Source organism: Eurosta solidaginis, chromosome 4 (genome assembly GCF_040869045.1).
Source record: "Eurosta solidaginis isolate ZX-2024a chromosome 4, ASM4086904v1, whole genome shotgun sequence".
Taxonomy (NCBI): Eukaryota; Metazoa; Arthropoda; class Insecta; order Diptera; family Tephritidae; genus Eurosta; species Eurosta solidaginis.
In genome coordinates, this window is record NC_090322.1 from 269,416,662 (window position 1) to 269,444,627 (window position 27,966).

At 38.1% G+C, this 27,966-nt stretch overlaps 2 protein-coding genes across 4 annotated transcripts in view; one reads left to right on the plus strand and one right to left on the minus strand.

Moving 5' to 3' along the window:
* Positions 1 to 27,966, plus strand: part of LOC137251463 (pleckstrin homology-like domain family B member 1) — a 229,946-nt gene that overhangs the window by 58,432 nt on the left and 143,548 nt on the right. The gene's annotated exons all lie outside the window — the stretch shown is intronic.
* On the minus strand, positions 23,398 to 25,081 carry Tektin-A (Tektin A). The gene has a single exon (XM_067781141.1). The coding sequence runs from the start codon at positions 24,991 to 24,993 to the stop codon at positions 23,467 to 23,469; it is 1,527 nt and encodes a 508-aa protein (XP_067637242.1). The 5' UTR covers positions 24,994 to 25,081; the 3' UTR covers positions 23,398 to 23,466.

A 27,966-nucleotide genomic window follows, 5' to 3' on the forward strand; every position in this document is an offset into this window, starting at 1 on the left:
AAAGCATCCAGAAATAATGCCGAAAAGGTCCCCAAATCATCCCGTATTAGTCAAGAAAAAGTCCTGAATTGACCCCGTCGGGATCCCGGATGGATCCCGAAAACTATCCAGAAATGATGCCGGAAGGTATCCCGAAATAGTCCCGTAATGACCCTGACGGGATCCCGGACGGATCCCTAAAACCATCTAGAAATGGTGCCGGAAGGTACCTCAAATGATCCCGAAATAGTACCGAAATGACCCCGACGGGATCCCGGACGGATCCCGAAAACCATCTAGAAATGATGCCGGAAGGTACCCCAAATGATCCCGAAATAGTCCCGAAATGACCCCGACGGGATACCGGACGGATCCCGAAAACCATCCAGAAATGATGCCGAAAGCGTCCCAAATGATCCCGTATTCTTCGGGAAAAATTCCCGAAATGACCCCGACGGAATCCCGGACGGATCCTCAAAACCATATAGAAATGATGCCGGAAGGTACCCCAAAGGATCCCGAAATAGTTCCGTAATGAACCTGACGGGATCCCGGCCGGATCCCGAAAACCATCTAGAAATGATGCCGGAAGGTACCCCAAATGATCCCGAAATAGTCCCGAAATGACCCCGACGGGATCCCGGACGGATCCCGAAAAACATACAGAAATGATGCCGAAAGCGTCCCCAAATGATCCCGTATTAGTCGAGAAAAAGTCCCGAAATGAACCCGACTGGTTCCCGGACGGATCCCGAAAAGCATCCAGATATGATGCCGAAAGGGTCCCCAAATGATCCCGTATAAGTCGAGAAAAAGTCCCGAAATGACCAAGACGGGATCCCGGACGGATCCCGAAAATCATCCAGAAATGATGCCGAAAGCGTCCCCAAATGATCCCGTATTAGTCAAGAAAAAGTCCCGAAATGACACCAACGGGTTCCCGGACGGATCCCGAAAAGCATCCAGATATGATGCCGAAAGGGTCGCCAAATGATCCCGTATTAGTCGAGAAAAAGTCCCGAAATAACCCCGACGGGATCCCGGACGGATCCTCAAAATCATATAGAAATGGTGCCGGAAGGTAACCCAAATGAACCCAAAATAGCCCCGAAATGACCCTGATTGGATCCTGGACGGATCCCGAAAACCATCTAGCAATGATGCCGGAAGGTACCTCAAATGAACCCGTATTAGTCGAGAAAAAGTCCCAAAATTACCCTGAAGGGATCCCGAACGGATCCCGAAAACCATACAGAAATGATGCCGAAAAGGTCCCCAAATGATCCCGTATAAGTCGAGAAAAAGTCCCGAAATGACCAAGACGGGATCCCGGACGGATATCGAAAACCATCCAGAAATGATGCCGAAAGCGTCCCCAAATGATCCCGTATTAGTCGAGAAAAAGTCCCGAAATGACCCCGACGGGATCCCGGACGGATCCCGAAAACCATCTAGAAATAATGCCGGAAGGTACCCCAAATGATCCCGAAATAGTCCCGAAATGACCCCGACGGGATCCCGGACGGATCCCGAAAAACATACAGAAATGATGCCGAAAGCGTCCCCAAATGATCCCGTATTAGTCGAGAAAAAGTCCCGAAATGAACCCGACTGGTTCCCGGACGGATCCCGAAAAGCATCCAGATATGATGCCGAAAGGGTCCCCAAATGATCCCGTATAAGTCGAGAAAAAGTCCCGAAATGACCAAGACGGGATCCCGGACGGATCCCGAAAATCATCCAGAAATGATGCCGAAAGCGTCCCCAAATGATCCCGTATTAGTCAAGAAAAAGTCCCGAAATGACACCAACGGGTTCCCGGACGGATCCCGAAAAGCATCCAGATATGATGCCGAAAGGGTCGCCAAATGATCCCGTATTAGTCGAGAAAAAGTCCCGAAATAACCCCGACGGGATCCCGGACGGATCCTCAAAATCATATAGAAATGGTGCCGGAAGGTAACCCAAATGAACCCAAAATAGCCCCGAAATGACCCTGATTGGATCCTGGACGGATCCCGAAAACCATCTAGCAATGATGACGGAAGGTACCTCAAATGAACCCGTATTAGTCGAGAAAAAGTCCCAAAATTACCCTGAAGGGATCCCGAACGGATCCCGAAAACCATACAGAAATGATGCCGAAAAGGTCCCCAAATGATCCCGTATAAGTCGAGAAAAAGTCCCGAAATGACCAAGACGGGATCCCGGACGGATATCGAAAACCATCCAGAAATGATGCCGAAAGCGTCCCCAAATGATCCCGTATTAGTCGAGAAAAAGTTCCGAAATGACCCCGACGGGTTCCGGACGGATCCCGAAAACCATCGAGAAATGATGCCGAAAGAGTCCCCAAATGATCCCGTATAAGTCGAGAAAAAGTCCCGAAATGACCAAGACGGGATCCCGGACGGATCCCTAAAACCATCTAGCAATGATGCCGGAAGCTACCCCAAATGATCCCGTATTAGTCGCGAAAAAGTCCAGAAATGACCCCGACGGGATCCCTGATGGATCCCGAAAACCATCTAGAAATGATGCCGCAAGGTACCTCAAAGGAACCCGTATTAGTCGAGAAAAAGTCCCAAAATGACCCTGAAGGGATCCCGAAAGGATCCCGAAAACCACACAGAAATGATGCCGAAAGGGTCCCCAAATGATCCCGTATTAGTCGAGAAAGGGCCCCGAAATGCCCCTGACGGGATCCGGACGGAACCCGAAAACCATCCAGAAATGATGCCGAAAGGGTCCTCAAATGATCCCGTATCAGTCGAGAAAAAGTCCAGAAATGACCCCGACGGGACCCGGACGGATCCCGAAAACCATCCAGAAATGGTGCCGAAAGGCTCCCCAAATGATCCCGTCTTAGTCGAGAAAAAGTTCCGAAATGACCCCGACGGGATCCCGGACGGATCCCGAAAACCGTCCAGAAATGATGCCGGAAAGGTCCCCAAATGATCGCGAAATAGTCCCGAAATGATCCCGGAATAGTCCCGAAAATGTCCCAAAATAATCCCGACGGAATCCCGGACGAATCCCGAAAACTATACACAAATGATCCCGGAAGGGTCCCAAAATAATCCCGGAATAGTCCCGAAAAAGTCCAGAAATGACCCCGGCGGGATCGCGGACGGATCCCGAAAACCATCCAGAAATGATCCCTGAAGGGTCACGAGATGACCCAAACGGGATTACAAATAGGGTGAAGATAATTATAAAACCATGTTAATAAGGCAACAGGCGCGTTGGAGCGAATAAAAAGTTAGATAGAAACATACAGGTAAAGCTAATAAAAGCGTGCTAATAAAAACAATTGATGGAGGGCGGATGGCGGGAGTAGAGGAGAGGACCACTGATCGTTCCTCCAAAATTGTCTAGATCTCGTTCTGTATGTACCAGATACCAAAAACTATTGATTTAGGAGAAAATTTAGATTGAGTTATAACAATTTATGGATTTTACACCAGAGGGGGAGATAAAGGGGGGCGGGCGGAGGGTGTCACTGCTTACTTTGTAAGCCCTCGACTTATTTGACCCCTTGAGTCTGTAATATTGGTGAAGGCCAGTATACGTAAAGTTATAATGTGTAAAAATTATTGAAAAATAATTTCTCGAAGGGGTCGTGGGACCCCCACCCCTCTTTCTATGTTCGAAAAAAATTTCGCTAGTAGACTACTGTCTGTGTCCCAAATTTCATCAAAATCCGTGTAGCCATTCTGGCGTGATTCAGTCGCAAAGACGAAAAAATATAATAATTAAATTATAACTGTTCCTAGGGGGCGGGGACCACGCCCCTTTTGAAAAATATATAGCTAGTAGATCCTTCTAGACTATTGGCTATATGTGTGCAAAATTTCATCCAAATCGGTCCAGCCGTTCTTGCGTTATTGAGTCACAAAGACAAACGTCTGGACAAACATCCAAACATCCAAACATCCAAACATCCAAACATCCAAACATCCAAACATCCAAACATCCAAACATCTAAACATCCAAACATCCAAACATCTTAACATCCAAACTTTGCCATTTATAATATATATTAGATATTAGATATATATATATATATTAGATATTAGATTAGATATATTAGATTTTCGCAAATTTTAGCCCCATTTTAACAGCTAGAAGCTTCAAATTTCACAGAATACTTACGTATATAGCATATATTGTTGTCTGAAAAAATCATAGAGATCGGTTGTATGTATAGTATATATCTCATACAACCGATTGTTCAGATAAGAAACTTTTCGCAATTTCTACCCCATTTTAACAGCTATAAGCTTCAAATTTCACCGATTGCTTACGTATATAGCATATATTGTTGTCTGAAAAAATCATAGAGATCGGTTGTATATATAGTATATATCTCATACAACCGATTGTTCAGATAAGAAACTTTTCGCAATTTCTACCCCATTTTAACAGCTATAAGCTTCAAATTTCACCGATTGCTTACGTATATAGCATATATTGTTGTCTGAAAAAATCATAGAGATCGGTTGTATATATAGTATATATCTCATACAACCGATTGTTCAGATAAGAAACTTTTCGCAATTTCTACCCCATTTTAACAGCTATAAGCTTCAAATTTCACCGATTGCTTACGTATATAGTATGTATTGTTGGGTTCAAAATTCATAGAGATCGGTGATATATATAATATATATATGATGGTATATATAGTATATATATATTTTTTTTGCGATTTCGGCCCCAGTTTAACAGCTAGAAGCTTCAAATTTCTTCAAATGCTTACGTGTATAGCATATATTGATGTCTGAAAAAATCATTGAGATCGGTGGTATACATAGTATATATCTCATACAACCGATTGTTCAGATAAGAAACTTTGCGCAATTTCTGCCCCGTTTTAATAGCTAGAAGCTTCAAATTTCATAAAATGTTTACGTATATAGCATATATTGTTGTCTGAAAAAATCATAGAGATGGGTGGTATATATATTATATACTTAATACAAAGTGTAATTTTTGCCCCTTTTTTACGGCTAGAAGCTTCAAAGTTCATCAAATTTCATCAAATAGTTACGTTTACGTCATATATTTTTGAAATACGTGATTCGTAGTCATAGTTTTTACATGCAGACCACAAAAAACGTGAAGCTTTGCATCCTCACACAAAGAACCTATTTTTCATTTTATAAAAAAAAAAAAAATCGTTTAGGTATGTAGATCTGTTCACTATATATTTCTTATCTTATACATCCGATTATTCGGACATTACGAACGGGATAAGATTATTGTTCAGCCCCATTCATGAAAGGTATGAAGTCTTCGGCACAGCCGAAGACAGTCCCGTCTTTACTTGTTTATTGATAAGAACGTTGTTTAATTAAACACCAACCAATTACACGTAAGTATATCCGCACCACCTGAAAATGTGAGTGCCGGTGCGTATACGTAACATTTTATTATTACGTATAAACAAATAAAAAAATTGCAGTAAAATAATATTGTGACTATAAACTGAGATATAACCTATCCTATATTTCAGTTAGATCGAACTATACACGGGGTGCAAAACAAATTCAAAATCGGTTCAGTAGTTTAGGAGTCCATCGGGAACAAACATAGTGACACGTGATTTTTATATATAAAGATTGTGTATATGAAATTATTTAGGTAGAAGAGGTAGACGCGTGAAAGTGGGGGCAGGAGTGAGAGTGTGAATGAAACTGTAATTTTTTTAAGGGGGTATCGAATATTTGGTACATTGATTCCATTTGTGAAGACATTTGGATGGTGAGGTAGAGGGAGAATGAGAGTGGGAGTGGAAGTGGGAATGGGCTTGGGAGTGTGAGGGAGAATTATAATGAAAAAAGGAAGTAGTGATAAAGGGAATAAGGAAACTACAGGAATAAGAAGAAATGGAAGAAAAAGTAGTAAAATTGTATTGATATAGAGATTGATATAGGGAAGGGAAATTCACTTTTCAAATATATGGTAGGACCACGTCTGCCGGGTACGCTAGTGATAAATAAATAAATTAATCTTTGAATTAATGAATAGCCATATTAATTTGAATGCCATACAATTTTTTAGACTTGGTTTGACCGAAAATACACGACGTGCGAAAATAAAAAAATAACTTTACACATCCTTTATGTATTTAATGTGCAAGGTAACTTGGCAATTATTTTCTGCCAAGAAGGTACCTCGCCAATTGTTCATAATTAATTTAAATTTCACTATGGTTATGTGCCAAAACTTTTACAATTTTATATGGCCCTTTTATTGCGAGGCATACTACACACATACATATGCAACAATTTAACGCTATAAAAGAAATTTTAATAAACATAAAGTTTTAAAATATGTTCAACTGCAGACAAATTAATTTAGATTTTAGATTTTTAAATTTTTAATTAAAATTTTAGATTTTTTCCTCAACTTGTTTATAGGTATTGGAATATGTGGTGTTATCGTGCTCACCTTCCACACCGAAACTCCTTGGTTGAAGGTCCTTTTGCCCTATAATGACAACATTTTCACCAACTTTCATGGATTTTGGAGATATGTTTTTAGATTGGGAACACTTGACGTGAAAAGCCCCATGTTGATAAGCTGATTTGTTAAATAGAGGTGACGGCGGGATTTCACACCCAATTGAGACATGCCTCATATGTTTCATAAAGTGCTTTGCGCTGATATTATCTAATTTAATTCTTACATGTTTTAGCCACATATGTATGACATTTTGTGCTTCTTTTAAATACATTTTTTTTTGCGGGATTGGCTTTCCGTAATTCAATAGACGACACTCCAATTCTATATCGAACGCTCGACGAGACCGTTTTGGTTTCCGTATTTTGATATGAATGTCAACTTTTCAAATATTTGCTTAGCTTGACGTATTTGTGGGTTTTTTTGCTTTTTAAATTCATTAGCTGAAATACTTTTAAGGTAAAAACAAGCGCGTCTTCTAAATAACAACAAAGCGTTTCCCTCAATTCTAAAGTGTATTTATATAATTTATACATTAACTAGCAAACCCTCCCGTGCTTCATTGCGGCTTAGTTTTATTTGTACTATATACGTACTAGGAATGTAATAGCGCTTCGATTCCATGCCCCTTACGATGGGAACTTCCTACTGATTGAGACTTCCAACAACTCCCATTTCAAAAAGCAAATTTGTAAGTTTCATTGCGGCTTCCGTAAAATCATGTTTATGCCGACTCCGAACGACATCTGCAAGGCGGATGAATTTTCACTGATAAGCTTTTCATGGCAGAAATATACTCGGAGTGTTTGCCAAATCAAGCCCCATTTAGAAACATTTTTTTTCTAAATTTTCGATTTTGCTTTGACCGGCAGTTAAACCCACGATCTTCGGCGTGATACGCGGAGCACGCTGCCACCACCACGACGGCGGCGGTCCTACTCCAGCAAGCAGTATTTTATAATAAGACCTTAAGGAAGCCTTATTTTATTTGCTCCATAGCCTTATAATAAAGCTGTTATATTCTTCCTAATGGCTTATTCTAATTTCTTATGTAAGCCTCATTATTTTATATAGCCTATAAGCCTTGTACATAACGTTATCTATCAGATAAACCATATGCCTGATGGCACAAGTACGGACAAATAAGGAGTTTTGTAAGGAATACGCCATACAACTAATATTCCTTATAGAATTAATAAAAATGTTGGCTGTGTACAAACATACATACATATATATATGTAGTATGCCTAAAGACCGCGGCACAATGAAAATTTTCATATAGATGCGTTTAACAATCAACCAAGATGTTGCGTTTATAAATATGAAGGAACTTCAGACTTGATAACTGAAGTTTATTTCGCCTTGTTTATTGACATACAAAATTTCGCGAAGCACTGTTCTTATCATTCTCGCTATACAACAAAAATGCTTACTAACATATTTTGTGTCGTATTCATTTGTTTTTTTGCAGTTTTTAATAGCGAAAAATGTTAGAAAAGTTACCAACGAGTGGGAAAAATAATTTCACATGCAAAGTGTACCAGCACCCTTAGCCAAAGCTAATGTCAAATTCTTCTTCTTATGCTTTGCTTGCAACAAAAGTTGCAAGTTGGCTACTTTTTCAAGTCAGATGGTGCCAGTGTCGTAAATCTACCGGTATCCGTAAAAATACGTGCAATCCACTCATAATGCATAAGATTGAGTTAAACGCATCTATATGAAATTCTGCTTATGTGACGGGGTTTTAATTGAATGTGCGCGCAACGTTCGAAATCGGGTTTTGTGTATAATTCAAGTTATTGTGATAAGCTCAGTTCTTCAAATGTAAATATTTATTTAAATATATTCTACACTTAACTGAGAATATTTTTAGCGATTACTCATACTTACTGCTATTAATAAAATTAAAAATGTTTTTATACTCAGCGTGCTTTGCACACATAGTATATTAACTTTGATTGGATAACGGTTGGTTGTACAGGTATAAAGGAATCGAGATAGATATAGACTTCCATATATAAAAATTATCAGTATCGAAAAAAAATTTGATTGAGCCACGTCCGTCCGTCCGTCCGTCCGTTAACACGAAAACTTGAGTAAATATTGAGATATCTTCACCAAATTTGGTGCAAGAGCTTATCTGGACCCAGAATAGATTGGTATTGAAAGTGAGCGAAATCGGACGATAACCACGCCCACCTTTTATATATATAAAATTTTGGAAAACACAAAAACCTGATTATTTAGTAAATAATACACCTAGAATGTTGAAATTTGACATGTGGACTGATCTTGGACACTTGTGATAAAATCAATTTTACAAATATTATTAATCATAAATCAAAAATCATTAAACCTATCGTAACAAAATTCGGCAGAGAGGTTGCCTTTACTATAAGGAATGCTTTGAAGAAAAATTTACGAAAACGGTGAACGACCACGCCCACTTTTATATAAAAGATTTTTAAAAGAGTCTTGGACGAATAAAATAAGCCATATTTTTGCAAAAAAGAGCTTTATATCAATGGTATTTCATTTCCCAAGTGGATTTATAATAATAAATAGGAAAAACTTCAAATTTTTAAAAATGGGCATGGCAACACCCCTTTTATTTATTTTATTTACTAAGCAATTTTCTATATTTCGGGAGCCATACCTCGAAGAAAAATTAACGGATCGTAATAAAATTGGGTTCACAAATTTTCACTATAGCAGCAAGTATTTCTAGTAAAAATGGACAGGATCGGTTAAAGATCACGCCCACTTTTATATAAAACAAGTTTAAAAGGGTCGTAGACTAGAAAAATAAGCTATAACTTAGCAAAAAATAGTTTTGAATCAATGATATTTCACTTATCAAGTTTTATCGTAAGAGGAAATGGGGAGACAGTTTTTTTTTTTAAACCGCGGTGCCACGTGTTATGTAGAAAAGTAATTTATCTGAAATGAAATGTACAATTGAAGGTCACGCTGAGTATATAATGTTCGGTTACAACCGAACTTAGCCTTCCTTACTTGTTTGAATTTGTTATTGTTTTGATTGATTGATGGCATTGAGTTTTTGGTATTACTACATAAGCGTTTTTATATATCAGTTTGTTTGTGTGTAAATGTTATTCCATGGAGGTCATTGGGCACCTCTCAACTTAATCATATTTGGTATGCTTCTCTACTTTTGGCTAATTAAGCCAGCATTTCCCGTTTATTTTTTAAATTCCATTAAGTTTTATCTTATCAGTTAGATGAATTTTATTTATGCTCCAAATTTTTTTGATGATAAATACCAAAGATAAGGATACATACCGTAAATTAAGCCTTATTTTGACGGTACCGATGAAATTGAAAATAAATTTGATAGGTCTTGAAAAAATGCGCAGTGTCTGGCCGAGTAAATATTTATTAGCGGATTGATTCGGCTGTTAAAAGTATCTTCCCCAACACCAAATCAAAGATATGGACAAAACTGTATTCAAATACTGCAGACATGCCGCTTAGGATTCTACGTAGATACGATGTGAGTTTGACATGTGACAATGCAAATGTAATCGGCGGCATACTAAGCTATGGAAAGATTACTTCGCAATGGAATTTATGTGAGGCAGTGTTATTGTATCAGAACACAGTACAAAAACAAGTAAGGACGGGACTAGCCGAAGACTACATACCTTTCATGAATGGGGCTGAACAATAATCTTATCCCGTTCGTAATCTCCGAATAATCGGATGTATCAGATAAGAAATATCTAGTGAACAGATCTACATACCTAAACGATTTTTAAGATAAATATAAAATAAAAAATAGGTAGGTACTTTGTGTGAGGTGCAAAGCTTCACGTTTTTTGTGGTCTGTATGTAAAAACTACGACAACGAATCACGTATTTCAAAAATATATGAAGTAAACGTAACTATTTGATGAAACTTGATGAATTTTGAAGCTTCTACCGTAAAAAAGGGGCAAAAATGACAGTTTGTATGAAGTATATAATATATATACCACCGATCTCTATGATTTTTTCAGACAACAATATATGCTATATACGTAAGCATTTGGTGAAATTTGAAGCTTCTAGCTGTTAAAACGGGGCAGAAATTGCCCAAAGTTTCTTATCTGAACAATCGCTTGTATGAGATATATACTATGTATACACCCGATCTCAATGATTTTTTCAGACATCAATATACGCTATACACGTAAGCATTTGGTGAAATTTGAAGCTTATAGCTGTTAAAATGGGGCCGAAATCGCAAAAAAAAAATATATATATACTATATACTATATATACCATCATATATATATTATATATATCACCGATCTCTATGATTTTTTGACACAACAATATATACTATATACGTAAGCAATCGGTGAAATTTGAAGCTTATAGCTGTTAAAATGGGGTAGAAATTGCGAAAAGTTTCTTATCTGAACAATCGGTTGTATGAGATATATACTATATATACAACCGATCTCTTATGTTTTTTTTCAGACAACAATATATGCCGTAAGCGTTCGGTGAAATTTGAAGCTTCTAGCTGTTAAAATGGGGCTAAAATTGCCAAAATATATATATATACTATATATATATACTATATATACCACCATATATACTCTATATATACCACCGATCTGTATGATTTTTTCAGACAACAATATATGCTATATACGTAAGCATTCGTTGAAATTTGAAGTCTCTAGCTCTTAAAATAGGGCAGTAATTACGAAAAGTTTCTTATCTGAACAATCGGTTGTGGGGGATATATACTATATATACGACCGATCTCATCAATTTTTTCAGGCAGCAATTTGTGCAATATACGAAAGTATATGGTGAAGTTTGAAGCTTCAATCTGTTAAATTGAGTAAGATATTACAAAAATCCTCTTTTTCTGAAAAATCGGTTGTATGGAGGATATATGCTATAGTGGTCCGATCCGGCCGGTTCCGACAAATGTCTAATCGGACACCCAAATACACCTGCTCACCAAATTTTATCAAGATATCTCAAAAATTGAGGGACTAGTTTGCATACAAACAGACAGACGGACAGACGGGCAGACAGACAGACGGACATGGCTAAATCAACTCAGCTCTTCATTCTGATTATTTCGGTATACTTAATGGTGGGTCTATCTATTTTCCTTTAAGGACTTACAATTTTGGCTTTCGTGACGAAATTAATATACCATTTCATTTTCATGAAAGGTATAAAAATAGGTAGGTACTTTGTGTGAGGATGCAAAGTTTCAGGTTTTTTGTGGTCTGCGTGTAAAAACTATGACTACGAATCACGTATTTCAACAATATATGACGTAAACGTAACTATTTTATGAAATGTTTTGAATTTTGAAGCTTCTAGCCGTAAAAAAGGGGCAAAAAAATACAGTTTATATGGGGTATATAATATATGTACCACCGATCTCTATGATTTTTTCAGACAACAATATATGCTATATACATACGTAAGCATTTGGTGAAATTTGAAGCTTCTAGCTTTTAAAACGGGGCAGAAATTGCGCAAAGTTTCTTATCTGAACAATCGGTTGTATGAGATATATACTATATATACCACCGATCTCAATGATTTTTTCAGACAACAATATATACTATACACGTAAGCATTTGGTGAAATTTGAAGCTTCTAGCTGTTAAAATGGGGAAGAAATTGCGCAAAGTTTCTTATCTGAACAATCGGTTGTACGAGATATATACTATATATACCACCGATCTCAATGATTTTTTCAGACAACAATATATACTATATACGTAAGCAATCGGTGAAATTTGAAGCTTATAGCTGTTAAAATGGGGTAGAAATTGCGAAAAGTTTCTTATCTGAACAATCGGTTGTATGAGATATATACTATATATACAACCGATCTCTATGATTTTTTCAGACAACAATATATGCCATATACGTAAGCGTTCGGTGAAATTTTAAGCTTCTAGCTGTTAAAATGGGGCTAAAATTGCGAAAAAATATATATATACTATATATACCACCATATATATACTATATATACCACCGATCTGTATGATTTTTTCAGACAACAATATATGCTATATACGTAAGCATTCGTTGAAATTTGAAGCCTCCAGCTCTTAAAATAGGGCAGTAATTACGAAAAGTTTCTTATCTGAACAATCGATTGTGGGGGATATATACTATATATACGACCGATCTCATCAATTTTTTCAGGCAACAATATGTGCAATATACGAAAGTATATGGTGAAGTTTGAAGCTTCAATCTGTTAAATTGAGTAAGATATTACAAAAATCCTCTTTTTCTGAAAAATCGGTTGTATGGAGGATATTTGCTATAGTGGTCCGATTCGGCCGGTTCCGACAAATGTCTAATCGGACACCCAAATACACCTGCTCACCAAATTTTATCAAGATATCCCAAAAATTGAGGGACTAGTTTGCATACAAACAGACAGACGGACAGACAGACAGACGGACATGGCTAAATCAACTCAGCTCTTCATTCTGATTATTTTGGTATACTTAATGGTGGGTCTATCTATTTTCCTTTAAGGACTTACAATTTTGGGTTTTTTGACGAAATTAATATATAATATATAATAACTTAATAAACTAGATTTTTGGAATAGTCCGGTCCCTGGTAAATAAAAAGAACAAAAAAATGGATAACTTTTCTTAACTATGTACTATTTTTATAAAATTAAAAGCCCTAACGTCGTTTGAGCAAAACAGGCGATCTATTGGGCCGATTTACCTAATTCAAGACCTAAAATGGCATATGTCAGCCCCAAATTTACATCATCATAATCCGCCTAAGCGATTTTGGCCGTTTCGTAACAAGTCACGCCCGCTATCCCTGTATCGCGATAACTGACGCCAACTGGGAGCACCAAGGGAGGTCAAGTCTTCCTCCACCTACCTCTCCCAACTCAGTGCAGGTCTCCCCGTTCTGTGCTTCCAAACTACAGTGTCGACTGAAATACTTTCTTGGCAGCAGCGTCTTCGTCCATTCGCATAACCTGACATAGCCAGCGAAGCCTTTGGGTTTTTCATCGCTGCACTATTGTCATATCTGCGTAAAGCTCATACAGCTCATTATTAAACCTCCTTCGATAATCGCCGTAGGCATCACAGACAGGCTCACAAATCTTACGGAGAACTTTTTTCTCGAACACTCCAAGAGCCGTCGACAACGTCCATTATTCCGAGCCATACATTAGACAGGTTTCATGGGCGTCTTATACAGCGTGTTTTTGTTCGACGAGAGAGGACCTTACTTTTCAATTGCCAACTCAGTCCAAAGTAGCACTTGTTGGCAAGAGTTATTGTTGTTGTATTAACGATAAAGACACACCCAAAGGCTTTGGGAGTGTTATCGATGTTGATGGTCCTTTGCCGGATATAGATCCCGTAGGTTCCTGTAACAAAGCACCATTAAGGTACTAGCCCGACCATCTCGGGAACGCTTTATATGACCAAATTAAACCTTCTAGGCCATCCCGCCCTCCTCTCTCTGTTTGATTTGTAAACTGACATTGCTTTTGCTGTTAATGCTGGCTCCCAAATAGACGAAATCCTTCACAGTTACGAATTTATATCCGCCAAGAGTGAAGTGACTGCCAAGGTGCGAGGGCCGATTCTTTCTTGAATGAATGCAAGTACTTCGTCTTGTCCTTATTTACAGCAAGACTCACTGTTTTTGCTTCTTTATCTAGTCCAGAGAAGGCAGAACTCACGGCGCGTTTGTTCAGGCCAAAAAAATCGATACGCCAATAATTGTACGCTCTTTTAATAGGTTATGCCATCACGGTTTAGTTCTGCTGCTAGAATTCAGCATTATGTTAAAAAAATCGCACGAAAACCTCGTTTGTTTTCGAATGAATCGGAGTGGTCATTCCCAACTCTTAAGGTGGTATTGCTCAACGTCATATGGCAGAGACTTATTAACTTTGCAGGGAATTTAAATTCAGCCATAGCATCATACAAGCAACTTATTTTCCCACTGCCAAAAGCTGCTTTGAAGTCGACAAAAAGATGGTAAGTGTCGATTCTCTTATCGTGAGTCTTCTTCAGTACCTGGCGCATCGTGAAGCTCTGCTTAATAAAAAAATTTACCAGATCTGAAGCCGAACCGATATTTAAGGTCTGATCGGTTTGTTGTCGACTGACTTCAGTCTTTCACACAGCGGTATTAAGCAGGCTGAATCCGCGGTAACTGGCGTGGTTTGCGGGATCGCCTTTCTTGTAGATTGGGCAGAGTACACTTCAACGTATAATTTTCTAGTAACCCCGATCCGTGCGCCGCGTAGCGAAACGTTTGTGATAAGTAACTTACTATTGTTGTTGTTGTTAGGTTAGGGAGCTAAGAATATACCCACGCCAGGTACGCCTGTCGAAAGAGGCGACTAAAATACCCAAATTGTGTAGCGTGACCCTTTCAATGGGTTGCCAGCGCAATTTATAGCTTCTCCAACCCAACTGTCAACCTCACCCACCCGTGTCGAATACTGTGTCTTTAGCAGCCAATGCTGTGGTGACCCCAAGTTCCATGGAACTAGAGGGTGGGGGAAGGGATGTCTTGGAAGGTTTAATGTGGTCATATTATCGTTCCCGAGATGGCCGCGCTTATAACTTAATGGTGCTTCTTACCGGAACGTACCGGATCTATATACGGCAAAGGACCATTAACATCGATAACACTCCCCAAAATCTTTGGAGAGTGTCTTTATCGCTACACCAACATTTTACTTCCTTTGGCCTCTGAAAAACATTTAAAATTTCAAGCCTTTAGCTTTCCAGGAAGTTGTGACGCAGCAAATCCAACCCACAATATTGACATATCAATCACTCACACTACATACATATTGTAACGAATTTAGTGAAATTCCACTTATTCCAAACCTTCTGCTAACATTCGAATCACTAAACTGTTGAATAAATAACTCTAATATTCAATTATGCAAAATGGTCTTTATTATACTACTTTGAGAGTACTTCACAATAACCTTATACTTCACAACTAATAGCGTGCTTAAATCAAAACTGATTGGTCATGTCTCAGCTTGCGCTGATTTTATACTCTCGGTTTCCTCGTTCACCCATTTCTCCTAAGGTCTAGTAATCTCGTGAACATCATGCTTGGTTACCAACCATATGCATATATATTTGTAGTTTGTAGCCATATGCATGTGTATATGTGAGTACTACACCGGCTGATGATGACATGCGCTTGTGAGTATCTCTTCATTGACTTGTATGTATATGTGTAAAAGATGTTTGATTTGTTTACGTACATACGAGTGGCTGCTTAGTATAGGCTTAGTGATGCTAGTATCGCTTAGTGATGCTAATCGTCACAATATGTACATATCCATACCAACACATGGAACACCTAGATCGATCAACTCAAAAAATGAAATGTTCAGAAAATGCCAAAAACTGACTGCCTCTCACATATGCGCCAATGAAATTTTTATTTTTTGCAAAGCCTTTTCTCAGAATTTTGTTGCATTGTCACAATGCCCAGAATTATGTCTTAATGTTTCAATTTCAGAACTTAACCGCACTGGAACAATATACTATAAAAGTGTGCAATTACTGGCATATGCTGATGACATTGATATCATCGGCGTAAACACCCGCGCTGTTAGTTCTGCTTACTCCAAACTGGAAAAAGAAGCGGTAAAGATGGGTTTGATGGTGAATGAGGACAAAACGAAGTACCTGCTGTCATCGAGCAAAGAGTCAGCGCATACGCGCCTTGGCAACCATGCTACTGTTGGCAGCCATAATTTCGAAATAGTAAAAGACTTCGTTTATTTGGGAACCAGCATCAACACTAGCAACAACATCAGCACTGAAATCCAGCGAAGAACCAATCTTGCCAATAAATGCTACTTTGGACTAGGTAGGCATTGAAAAGTAAAGTCCTCTCTCTGCGAACGAAAATCATACTCTACAAGTCACTTATCGTACCCGTCCTGCTATATGGGGTAGAAGCATGGACCATGACAACAGCAGATGAAGCGGCTTTGGGAGTGTTCGAGAGAAAAGTTCTTCGAAAGATTTATGGACCTCTACGCGTTGGCGATGGCGAGTACCGAAGAAGATTTAATGATGAGCTGTACGAGCTATACGCAGACATAACATAGTCCAGCGAATTAAAACGCAGCGGCTGCGCTGGCTAGGCCATGTTATGCGAATGAATGATGATGGTCCGGCCAAGAAAGTGTTTCTATCGGAACCCGTTTATGGAAGCAGAGGTAGAGGGCGGCCCCCACTCCGTTGGAAGGACCAGGTGGAAAACGTTTTAAACTCCCTTGGTGTGACCAATTGGCGCCGGTTGGCGGAGCGAAGGAGCGACTGGCGCGCCTTGTTGGACGGCCATAACCGTTTAGACGGTTAAGCGCAAATTAAGTAAGTAAGTAAGTTTCAATTTTCTAGCTCAATGGGAAGTAATGTACTTAAAAATCGATAGCTAAATTCCACATGCGCCGTATGCATTTCCTTTTAAGTTAACCTGTTGAGTTAATTAAATGTTTGTTTGAAATTATGGAAAGTATCCACCAAGAAAGGAAGTGATAAAAAGTTGAAGAATGAACTTTTAAAATGTCTTTGAAGCACAAGTCTGTTTAGTGATGTTGCGTATCTTCGACTCGGATTACGAATAATTTAAAACTCCAATAGTGACTTCTGTAGGATATGGAATGGAAACAAATTATGAAATAACAAGTAAGGAAGGCTAAGTTCGGGTGTAACCGAACTTTACATACTCAGTTGAGAGCTGTGGAGACAAAGTAAGGGAAAATCACCATGTTGTACAAAGAACCTCGGGTAACCCTGGAATGTGTTTGTATGACATATGTATCAAATGGAAGGTATTAAAGAGTATTTTAAGAGGAAGTGGGCCATAGTTCTATAGATGGACGCCATTTAGGGATATCGCCATAAAGGTGGCCCAGGCCTGACTCTAGAATTTGTTTGTACGATATGGGTATCAAATGAAATGTGTTAATGATAATTTTAAAAGGGAGTGGGCCTAAGTTCTATAGGTGGACGCCTTTTCGAGATATCGCCATAAAGGTGGACCAGGGATGACTCTAGAATTTATTTTGTACGATATGAGTATCAAATGAAAGGTGTTAATGAGTATTTTAAGAGGGCGTGGGCCTTAGTTCTATATGTAGACGCCTTTTCGAGATATCGCCATAAAGGTGGACCAGCGGTGACTCTAGAATTTGTTTGTACTATATGGGTATCAAATGAAAGGTGTTAATGAGTATTTTAAAAGGGAGTGGGCCTTAGTTCTATAGGTGGACGCCTTTTCGGAATATCGTTATAAAAATGGACCAGGGTTGACTCTAGAATGCGTTTGTACAATATAGGTATCAAACGAAAGGTGTTAATAAGTGTTTTAAAAGGGAGTGGGCCTTAGTGGGCCTTTCTTTTCGGGATATCGCCATAAACGTGGACCAAGGGTGACTCTAGAATGCGTTTGTACGATATGGGTATCAAATGAAAGGTGTTAATGAGTATTTTAAAAGGGCGTGGGCCTTAGTTCTATAGGCGGACACCTTTTCAAGATATCGCCATAAAGGTGGGCCAGGGGTGACTCTAGAATTTTTTTGTACGATATGGGTATCAAATGAAAGGTGTTAATGAGTATTTTAAAAAGGTGTGGGCCTTAGTTCTATATGTGGACGCTTTTTCGAGATATCGCCATAAACGTGGACCAGGGGTGGCTCTAGAATGTGTTTGTACGATATGGGTATCAAAATAAAGGTATTAATGAGGGTTTTAAAAGGGAGTGGCCTTTAGTTATATATGTGAAGGCGTTTTCGAGATATCGACCAAAATGTGGACCAGGGTGATCCAGAACATCATCTGTCGGGTACCGCTAATTTATTTATATATGTAATACCACGAACAGTATTCCTTCCAAGATTCCAAGGGCTTTTGATTTCGCCCTGCAAAACTTTTTCATTTTCTTCTACTTAATATGGTAGGTGTCCACCCATTTTACCAAGTTTTTTTCTAAAGTTATATTTTGCGTCAATAGACCAATACAATTACCATGGTTCATCTCTTTTTCGAATTTGGTATATAATTGTGGCATTTTTTTCATTTTTCGTAATTTTCGATATCGAAAAAGTGGGCGTGGTCATAGTCGGATTTCGGCCATTTTTTACACCAATACAAAGTGAGTTCAGATAAGTACGTGAACTGAGTTTAGTAAAGATATATCGATTTTTGCTCAAGTTATCGTGTTAAAGGCCGAGCGGAAGGACAGACGGTCGACTGTGTATAAAAACTGGGCGTGGCTTCAACCGATTTCGCCCTTTTTCACAGAAAACAGTTACCGTCCTAGAATCTAAGCCTCTACCAAATTTCACAAGGATTGGTAAATTTTTGTTCCACTTATGGCATTATAAGTATCCTAGACAAATGAAATGAAAAAGGGCGGAGCCACGCCCATTTTGCAATTTTCTTTTATTTTTATATTTTGTTGCAACATATCATTAGTGGAGTTGAATGTTGACATAATTTACTTATATACTGTAAAGATATTAACTTTTCTTTTAAAATTTGAATAAAAAAAATTTTTTTTTTAAAAGTAGGCGTGGTCGTTCTCCGATATTGCTAATTTTTATTAAGCAGACATATAGTAATAAGAGTAACGTTCCTGCCAAATTTCATCATGATATCTTCAACGACTGCCAAATTACAGCTTGCAAAACTTCTAAATTACCTTCTTTTAAAAGTGGGCGGTGCCACGCCCATTGTCCAAAATTTTACTTATTTTCTATTCTGCGTCATAAGTTCAACGCACCTACCAAGTTTCATCGCTTTATCCATCTTTGGTAATGAATTATCGCAATTTTTCAATTTTTCGAAATTTTCGATATCGAAAAAGTGGGCGTGGTTATAGTCCGATATCGTTCATTTTAAATAGCGATCTGAGATGAGCGCCCAGGAATCTACATACCAAATTTCGTCAAGATATCTCAAAATTTACTCAAGTTATCGTGTTAACGGACAGACGGACTGACGGACGGACGGACGGAAGGACATGGCTCAATCGAATTTTTTTTTCGATACTGATGATTTTGATATATGGAAGTCTATATCTATCTCGATTCCTTTATACCTGTACAACCAACCGTTATCCAATCAAAGTTAATATACTCTGTGAGCTCTGCTCAACTGTGTATAAAAAAATATTCGGAGTTAAGTAAATAAAACAAGTAAGGAAGGCTAAGTTCGGGTGTAACCGAACATTACATACTCAGTTGAGAGCTATGGAGACAAAATAAGGGAAAATCACCATGTAGGAAAATGAACCTCGGGTAACCCTGGAATGTGTTTGTATGAAAAGCGTATCAAATGAAAGGTATTAAAGAGTATTTTAAGAGGGAGTGGGCCATAGTTTTATAGGTGGACACCTTTTCGAGATATCGCCATAAAGGTGGACCAGGGCTGATTCTAGAATTTGTTTGTACGATATGGGTATCAAATGAAAGGTATTAATGAGTATTTTAAAAGGGAGTGGGGCTTAGTTCTATAGGTGGACGCCTTTTCGAAATATCGCCATAAGGTGGACCAGGGGTGACTCTGGAATTTATTTGTACGATATGGGTATCAAATGAAAGGTGTTAATAAGTATTTTAAAAGGGAGTGGGCCTTAGTTCTATAGGTGGACGCATTTTCGGGATATCGTTATAAAGGTGGACCATGCGTTTGTACAATAAGGGTATCAAACGAAAGGTGTTAATGAGTGTTTTAAAACGGATTGGGCCTTAGTTCTATGGGTTGACGCCTTTTCGAGATATTGCCATAAAGGTGGACCAGGGGTGACTCTAGAATTTGTTTGTACGATATGGGTATCAAATGAAAGGTGTTAATGAGTATTTTAAAAGGGAGTGGGCCTTAGTTCTATAGGTGAACGCCTTTTCGGGATATCGTTATAAAGGTGGACCAGGGGTGACTCTAGAATTAATTTGTACGGTATGGGTATCAAATGAAAGGTGTTAATGAGTATTTTAAAAGGGAGTGGGCCTTAGTTCTATGGATGGACGCCTTTTCGAGATATTGCCATAAAGGTGGACCAGGGGTGACTCTAGAATTAATTTGTACGATATGGGTATCAAATGAAAGGTGTTAATGAGTATTTTAAAAGAGAGTGGTGGTAGTTGTATATGTGAAGGCGTTTTCGAGATATCGACCAAAATGTGTACCAGGGTGACCTAGAACATCATCTGTCGGGTACCGCTAATTTATTTATATATGTAATACCACGAACAGTATTCCCGCCATGATTCCAAGGGCTTTTGATTTCGCCCTGCATGCCTTTTTCATTTTCTTCTAATTAATATGGTAGGTGTCATACCTATTTTACAAAGTTTTTTTCTAAAGTTATATTTTGCGTCAATAAACCAATCCAATTACCATGTATCAACCCTTTTTTCGTATTTGGTATAGAATTATGGCACTTTTTCCATTTTTCGTAATTTTCGATATCGAAAAAGTGGGCGTGGTCATAGTCAGATTTCGGCCATTTTTTATGCCAATAGAAAGTGAGTTCAGATAATTATGAAAACTGGGCGTGGCTTCAACCGATTTCGCCTTTTTTCACAGAAAACAGTTATCGTCCTAGAATCTAAGCCGCTACCAAATTTCACAAGGATTGGTAAATTTTTGTTCGACTTATGGCATTAAATGTATCGTAGCAAATCAAATGAAAAAGGGCGGAGCCACGCCCATTTTGAAATTTTCTTTTATTGTTGTATTTTGTTGCACCATATCATTACTATGTTGACATAATTTACTTATATACTGTAAAGATATTAGGTAAATTTTTTGTAAAAATTTCACTTAAAAAAAAAAAATTTTTTTTTAAAGTGGGCGTGGTCGTTCTCCGATTTTGCTAATTTTTATTAAGCATACATATAGTAATAGGAGTAACGTTCCTGCCAAATTTCATCATGATATCTTCAACGACTGCCAAATTACAGCTTGCAAAACTTCTAAATTACCTTCTTTTAAAAGTGGGCGGTGCCACGCCCATTGTTCAAAATTTTACTTATTTTCTATTCTGCGTCATAAGTTCAACGCACCTACCAAGTTTCATCGCTTTATCCATCTTTGGTAATGAATTATCGCAATTTTTCGAAATTTTCGATATCGAAATAGTGGGCGTGGTTATAGTCCGATATCGTTCATTTTAAATAGCGATCTGAGATGAGCGCCCAGGAATCTACATACCAAATTTCGTCAAGATATCTCAAAATTTACTCACGGAGGGACGGACATGGCTTAATCAAATTTTTTTTCGATACAAGGCGCGATATACCTCCGAAGAGATTTACGCCGAGCTTCTTTCTAATTTGCATCCTGTTCCTTTTTTAATTTTTCCTACAAGTTGGCGGGACGGGATCTACATGTTTTACGCCGTTTCCGAACCGAATCTGCAAGGTGGATAAGTTTTCACTGAGAAGCTTTTCATGGTAGAAATACACTCGGAGTGTTTACCAAATCACTGCCGAGGGCCGACTGTGCTTAGAATCTTGTTTCTAATTGAAAAAACTTATTTCTAAATGTTTCATGTTGCTTTGAGCGGGACTTGCACCCAGGATCTTCAGTGAGGTAGGTGGAGCTTGCTACCACCACACCACTGAGTTAGGAAGCTCTTGAAATCTATACTGAGAAAAGGGCGGTGATCTGTCACTCAGCAATCGATTTCTATTATTTTATGTAGCATCACAATACTATTTTTCTAGAACAGTCTCTATTGTACTCTGCTCTGTCTTAAGCTTTCTTTACGATTCCGATAAATCAATTTGAAAGAACCGACACCGGCTCTGTTAAGCTCACCTACGTAACTTGCCTTGGTATGAAAGCACATTTATATTGTTTACTTTCGAGCCGACGCTCGGTTTTAAGCGTATATATGTAAATATTGAAGCTTTATGCCGCCTACAAAAACAGGCTGGCCTCATGTGATATCATCGAAGCGCTGCTCTGAATATCCACACTTTAAGAGCTTAACCTAAATGTACAATTGAATGGTCATAACCAGAGTGAATGGTCTCGTTTATGATCACTGTGGAAAATAAGAAAGTGGTAAATACAATGGTGGAAGCTAATGCCCCAGTAAGTATGAAAAATCATCAATATTATTGAAAAAAATAATTTAAAAAATCACAATTCGTTTAAAGCCAACTTTTATATACACTTTTGCGGATTTCAACAATAAATTTTATTGAAAATATCTTTCTTTATTGAAAATAACTATCGTCTTACGACAAGCATCCCAACCAACGGAAACTTTTTCCGTCATTCCTTGTTGGTTCGTAGACAAATCAGTTTCGTAAGAAAATTACAAGCCTTTCCAACATAACTGTTATTTTCCGAGCGTAAACTAAAACTAAAAAAAAGGGATTATTAAAAAGAGATTTGGTAAACATAAAACTGTTGCGATTCTTTTTTTTGCACCGAAGTAGGTGGAGCACGCTGCCACCACGCTACGGCGCCGCCGTTTGTGGGTATACTCTTTTGTTTAGGTCCCGGGCAAAGCAACAAAAGGAACCAGTTTTTTTTTCAATTAGAAACACGTTTCTAAACACGTTTCGGCCCTCGGCAGTGGTTTGACAAACTTTTCAAGTGTACTTCTGCCAAGAAAAGTTTCTCAGTGAAAATTCCTCTTCACCAATTTGAAGGAAACATTAAAAAGGAGAACGACGCGAATTGGAAGGGAAGCTCGGCCTTAATCGACTCGAAAGTAAATCGCGCCAAATATCTATTTTATAGCCAGGTGATGTTGTCAGGGTATTGGCTATCTGTGGGCCTAGTTTGATTAAAATGTGACTGCTCCCAAAGGCTGCGGCACCCCTCTCCTACCAGTGCCAATAGACTTCTGGACATCCCCACACCCAAATTGTTCCACTATATTATTAATGGGACTATTAAGTACACGCAGTTAAATAGTTTATTTGAAAAATTATAAGGTCATGTATGTATAAAAGTCAATATTTCCTGCTTACATGGACGCAAACCCGCTCAATGCACTAGCCGATGGATAGTGGGAACGCAGCAACATGCAACGGTCTCGATCCAGCCACAATGTTCGTCGCTTCAACATGATTTCCCGCTCGAGTTTGCTACGAGTTTGCATTAGATCTATTTTTATATTTTCAGCTGCATCCAATTCAGCCAACATGGCGGTGACACCACTTTGTATTGTGGCCACCTCATCAATGAGATCCTGCTGAGCAAAATCACGACAATTTTCAACATTAGGTCTAAAACTACGATTATCCATGCGGGTTTGAGCCACTTTCATTGCTGCATCAAAACTGCGAACGGCACGATGCAATTGTGAAATGCGTGTTTCGGTGTCGGCCAGCTTTTGTAGACAATCACGCAATTCATTCTCAAAGCGTTGCAAGCTCTCTTGAGTGCAATTGATGCGCGCTATAAAAGCACGTTCGACCACATCAGCCTGAGTGCGTATATCGCGTGCAGCGTTCATCAAAATCGAGTTTAGTGTTTGACGTAGTTTCAGCGATTTCTGTCTGCATTTCTCACATTCCTCTAAAGTCTCTTTACTGAAATGTTCCCAATATTGTTCTGACGCCTGCTCAGGGGGCTGGCGTATGGCGCCGGGACGAAACATAATAGTTTTTGAAAAGTTATTAAGACCCATATTTAGTGTGTCAATTTCATAGGCCTCCTTTTTGTCACTCCAATCATATTCGAGGCGTTGACGCGCTGTACGATTCTCCACTTGCTGTTGCTCAAAATCTTCAAGTGTTTTCTTCAACTGCTGACGAATTTCAGAAATTAACGCCAGCTCGTTTATAAGCTCCTCTTCTGGTGTATCACGCACCAGTTCCGTATCCGGACGACCAGCACGCTTTTCTATACATTCCTTAGCTATTGATTCAGGAACACCCAGTATAACCAATGATTTTTTCAGACGTATGCGCTCTTCTTCCAATGTACTAATTTCGTCCGCCATAGTTTTAATCGCTGTTTCCAGAGTCGTTTTCCATTTGCCCACTAGTTGAGCGCGTTGTGTCAAATTTTTTGTCGTTTCTGCCTGCGTCTTTTCGACCAATGCAGTGATATGCATAAAAGCTGTCTTCGAGCTGTATTGATTTTTTATGGCTTTGTCGAAAACGTCGTTGGTGTTCTGTAGAGTTTCCTTATTTTTTGCTCGCCATTCATTTGGACTAAAGCGTGTTAGGGAGTATCGATCCACAACTGGCCGTGTACCAGTTATTCCAGCCATTGGGCTCCAATCCACTTTACCTGTGGCCCATGGACCTATTGGCCCCATCGGTTTGAGAAGGGCTTTTGAAGGCAGCTCATCGCCGGGTTGTGGCAAATAACATTGTGGATTTTCATATTCATCGGCTTTAGGATTTATTGTCAATGCTATGTTTATGTCTTTCTTATCGCCCATTGGTCCAGCAGCCGAATCTATGTTTACACACTCTTCTTGCGGCGACTGTTCGTATGGAATCTGGTCAATCCGTTTTGTATTACAGGGATCACCTTCCATTATGTAGTGATATTTGCAAAACTATTTATATAAAACAAATATTAAAGTGCACAAAACAATTTTTTTTTTTAACTTTCACACGAAATAATTTTTTCTTTTAAACCTTTTAATTATTTTGACAAAATAAACAAATTGGTAACTAAGTTAGTTATTTAGTCGTTTATTTATTTCCATGGTTTCTAATATAAATTCTGATAAACGCTTAGGAACTTATGGCGAATAAGAATTTTGGTTTCTTAATGCTTGAAACACAATGCCGAGCGACGACGATATACGCCACGTCGGGCGATGACATTTTTCAAATTACGCCAGACATTTCGTCTACTTAAAACACAATGACGAGCGAAATTGACGCTGTTTATTCAGAGTGGCCATTATTTAGAAATAAAGATGAAAACAATTAAAACTTTTTTATTTCTCTGCTTTAGCACTTGACTGCTAACACACGCCCAAAATGTTAAGAAATTAACAATACAAAACAAAAATGTTAAGAAATTAAATTCAAAATTAGAAATTATATGTAAAGAAAAAAAATATTTGTTTTTGTATATCATGTTTCTTTTTTTATACTTAAAAAATTGAACAGCAGCAACCCTTGGGATGTTTGTCGCCATCGCTCGGCGGCGACGATAGAAATAAATCTATCGTCGTAAAATGACGTCGCGTAAATTTCGCTCTTGGCGTTCATTGTGTTCACCTTCATATAATTATGGGGATTCTATTTTTGACAAGGCGATGTTCGTCGCGTTTATTTCGCGGCGTCAAGGCATTGTGTGTGAAGTTTAATTCCGCTGGATTAAGGTCGGCGTCAGATAAAATTAGGATTGATTACATAAATGTTATGGAATCCGATTATTGTCAGATTTAGAACATGCACCCGGTAGGTATACCATGGCTAACCAATTCAGATTGGTGTTTTACTCGAAAGGGAGCAATGTCAACGCTGTGTATCACTTGCGCGAACATATCACGGTCGTAAAAAACTTTATTACGGGGAGCAGGGAAAAGCCAGTTGTGATCTGTATATACTGTATCATAGATACGTGTATACAGGTCTCATCCCCTGTCCTGGGGATCGACGCCCTAGTAGGATATTCGCGGGGTTGTTTGTGGTTTCGCCTCAAATGCGAGGGAAGTTCACTATTGTGGAAGTTGACATTAAAGCACACCCAAAGGAGCTCCGCTGAAGCTGGCAATATGGCATTATCTTCGAAGGAATGCGGTTTCTTTGTTAGAAAAATGGCAAATAGGATGCTATGTCGCCAAGTTCTGAACGGCCGCCTTACCTATTCTTAGCATATATTTTTCAATTGATTCTTCAGCGGAAGGTCAAAGAAAAGCTTGAACACCCTTAACTGTGCGGAGATACCTGATGAATGAATGGTTGACAAAGCAGACGCCTATCGTTTGTGAATTGATAATTGGGGGTATGTATGTGCTCACTCTATTTTTTGAAATGTTTGAAACTGCGTTAGACCATGCTAAACGGTGGTATTGGATGAAGTGCAAATATAATAAGTAGCTGAGACTTAATGTCGTAGACGTGAACAGACATTTTGATTCGATGTGACAGAAAGGTACTCAGAAAAGGTTGCTCACAGCCCTGAAATGAGCAATTTTAACTTTTATCTGATTAGACAAAGAATCAGAACAAGATGCAGCGAATTATTCATGCTTAGATTAGAATGGTATTTCAACTCACTTTGGAGTTGCCTGCAACCGTATGCCATTATCATATATATTATTTCTAATTGCTGTTTTTATGTATGGGTCCCTTTTTCGCTCTTATTTGGAATCCAGATCTATAAATAAAGTTTTGGTTGTAAAGATGGAGATTCCGTCTATTAGCGAGCTTTAGGCAATTTTGGTCGTAGTCCTTTTGTTTAGCTATATTTTATTAAAATAATTTGTTAAAAATAAACGATTGTGAGCCAGGGATGATAAATAGATTTTTTCATTTTGTACCAAACGAGGAAAAAAAAAATGTACCAAATCATCCAAAAATGTACCAAAAGTCTTCGGATGCGAATTTGAACCAAACTAGAGTTATATTCTGCTACTTTATCCAAAAACTGTTTTTAGTCAGGAAACTTTCTAACACAAATTAAAGGTAGTATAACAGGGAAATACTTTTCCAGTGAAAATAATAAAAGAAGTTTATCAATTGAAGTGTACAATTATGTACATATGTATATAAAAAAATTTCTTTATTGAGTACCAGTAAGGAACATAAAATTAATATTTAAAAAAAATAACAGCTGCATTCAATGCAAAAACACTTCATAAAAACATTTTAGGTACAAAAGATTTAGACTCAGTTATAAAAGTTAACAAACTGTCGCCTACATCTATACTAATAACTCATGTTTCAATCACTACATTAACAGTTCTTCTTCTTTGAGTTCTTTAAACACCTCAGTTGACAAAAAGCTTTTTGTTCGTATCTATATTATGACAACTACTGTTAGCTGATTTCATCAAGTCTTTAGTTTTTATTAAATTCGAAACTGTGTTTATTTGAAGTCTATTTCTACACTTAGTGTTAATTAAATTTTGTATAGAAAATATCCTTTCTATGTTTGTGGATGAATGTGAAATCGACAATATGCCTTGAACTATTCTATAAATATTGGAAAACATGTGCGCATTTAATTAATTTTTAACTGATCTTAGTTCTTCCCAAAAGCTGCATATATTTAAATTCTTTTTTTAAGGCTCTCATTCGCTGCTTTAGACCTTCTAAATTCAGAATTAATTTTCTCTATTTTATCAAATTCAGATTTCGGAAACAACTCCATAACTAAAGCCATAATACTATTTGTTTCACCACATAAAATACTTTCTGGTGAAAGCTTTGCAGCCCATAACAAAGTTTTATCATTTAAGTACTACAAAATTGTATATAAAATTGTTTAGCACAGCTCTTAAATATGTGTACGTCATCTTTTTCGAAAAGGTTGTTTGATAGAATAA

What these genes read in the sequence shown, in the direction of transcription:
- Tektin-A (XM_067781141.1), bottom strand. Translation starts at nt 24,993, where the DNA reads ATGGAAGGTGATCCCTGTAATACAAAACGGATTGACCAGATTCCATAC.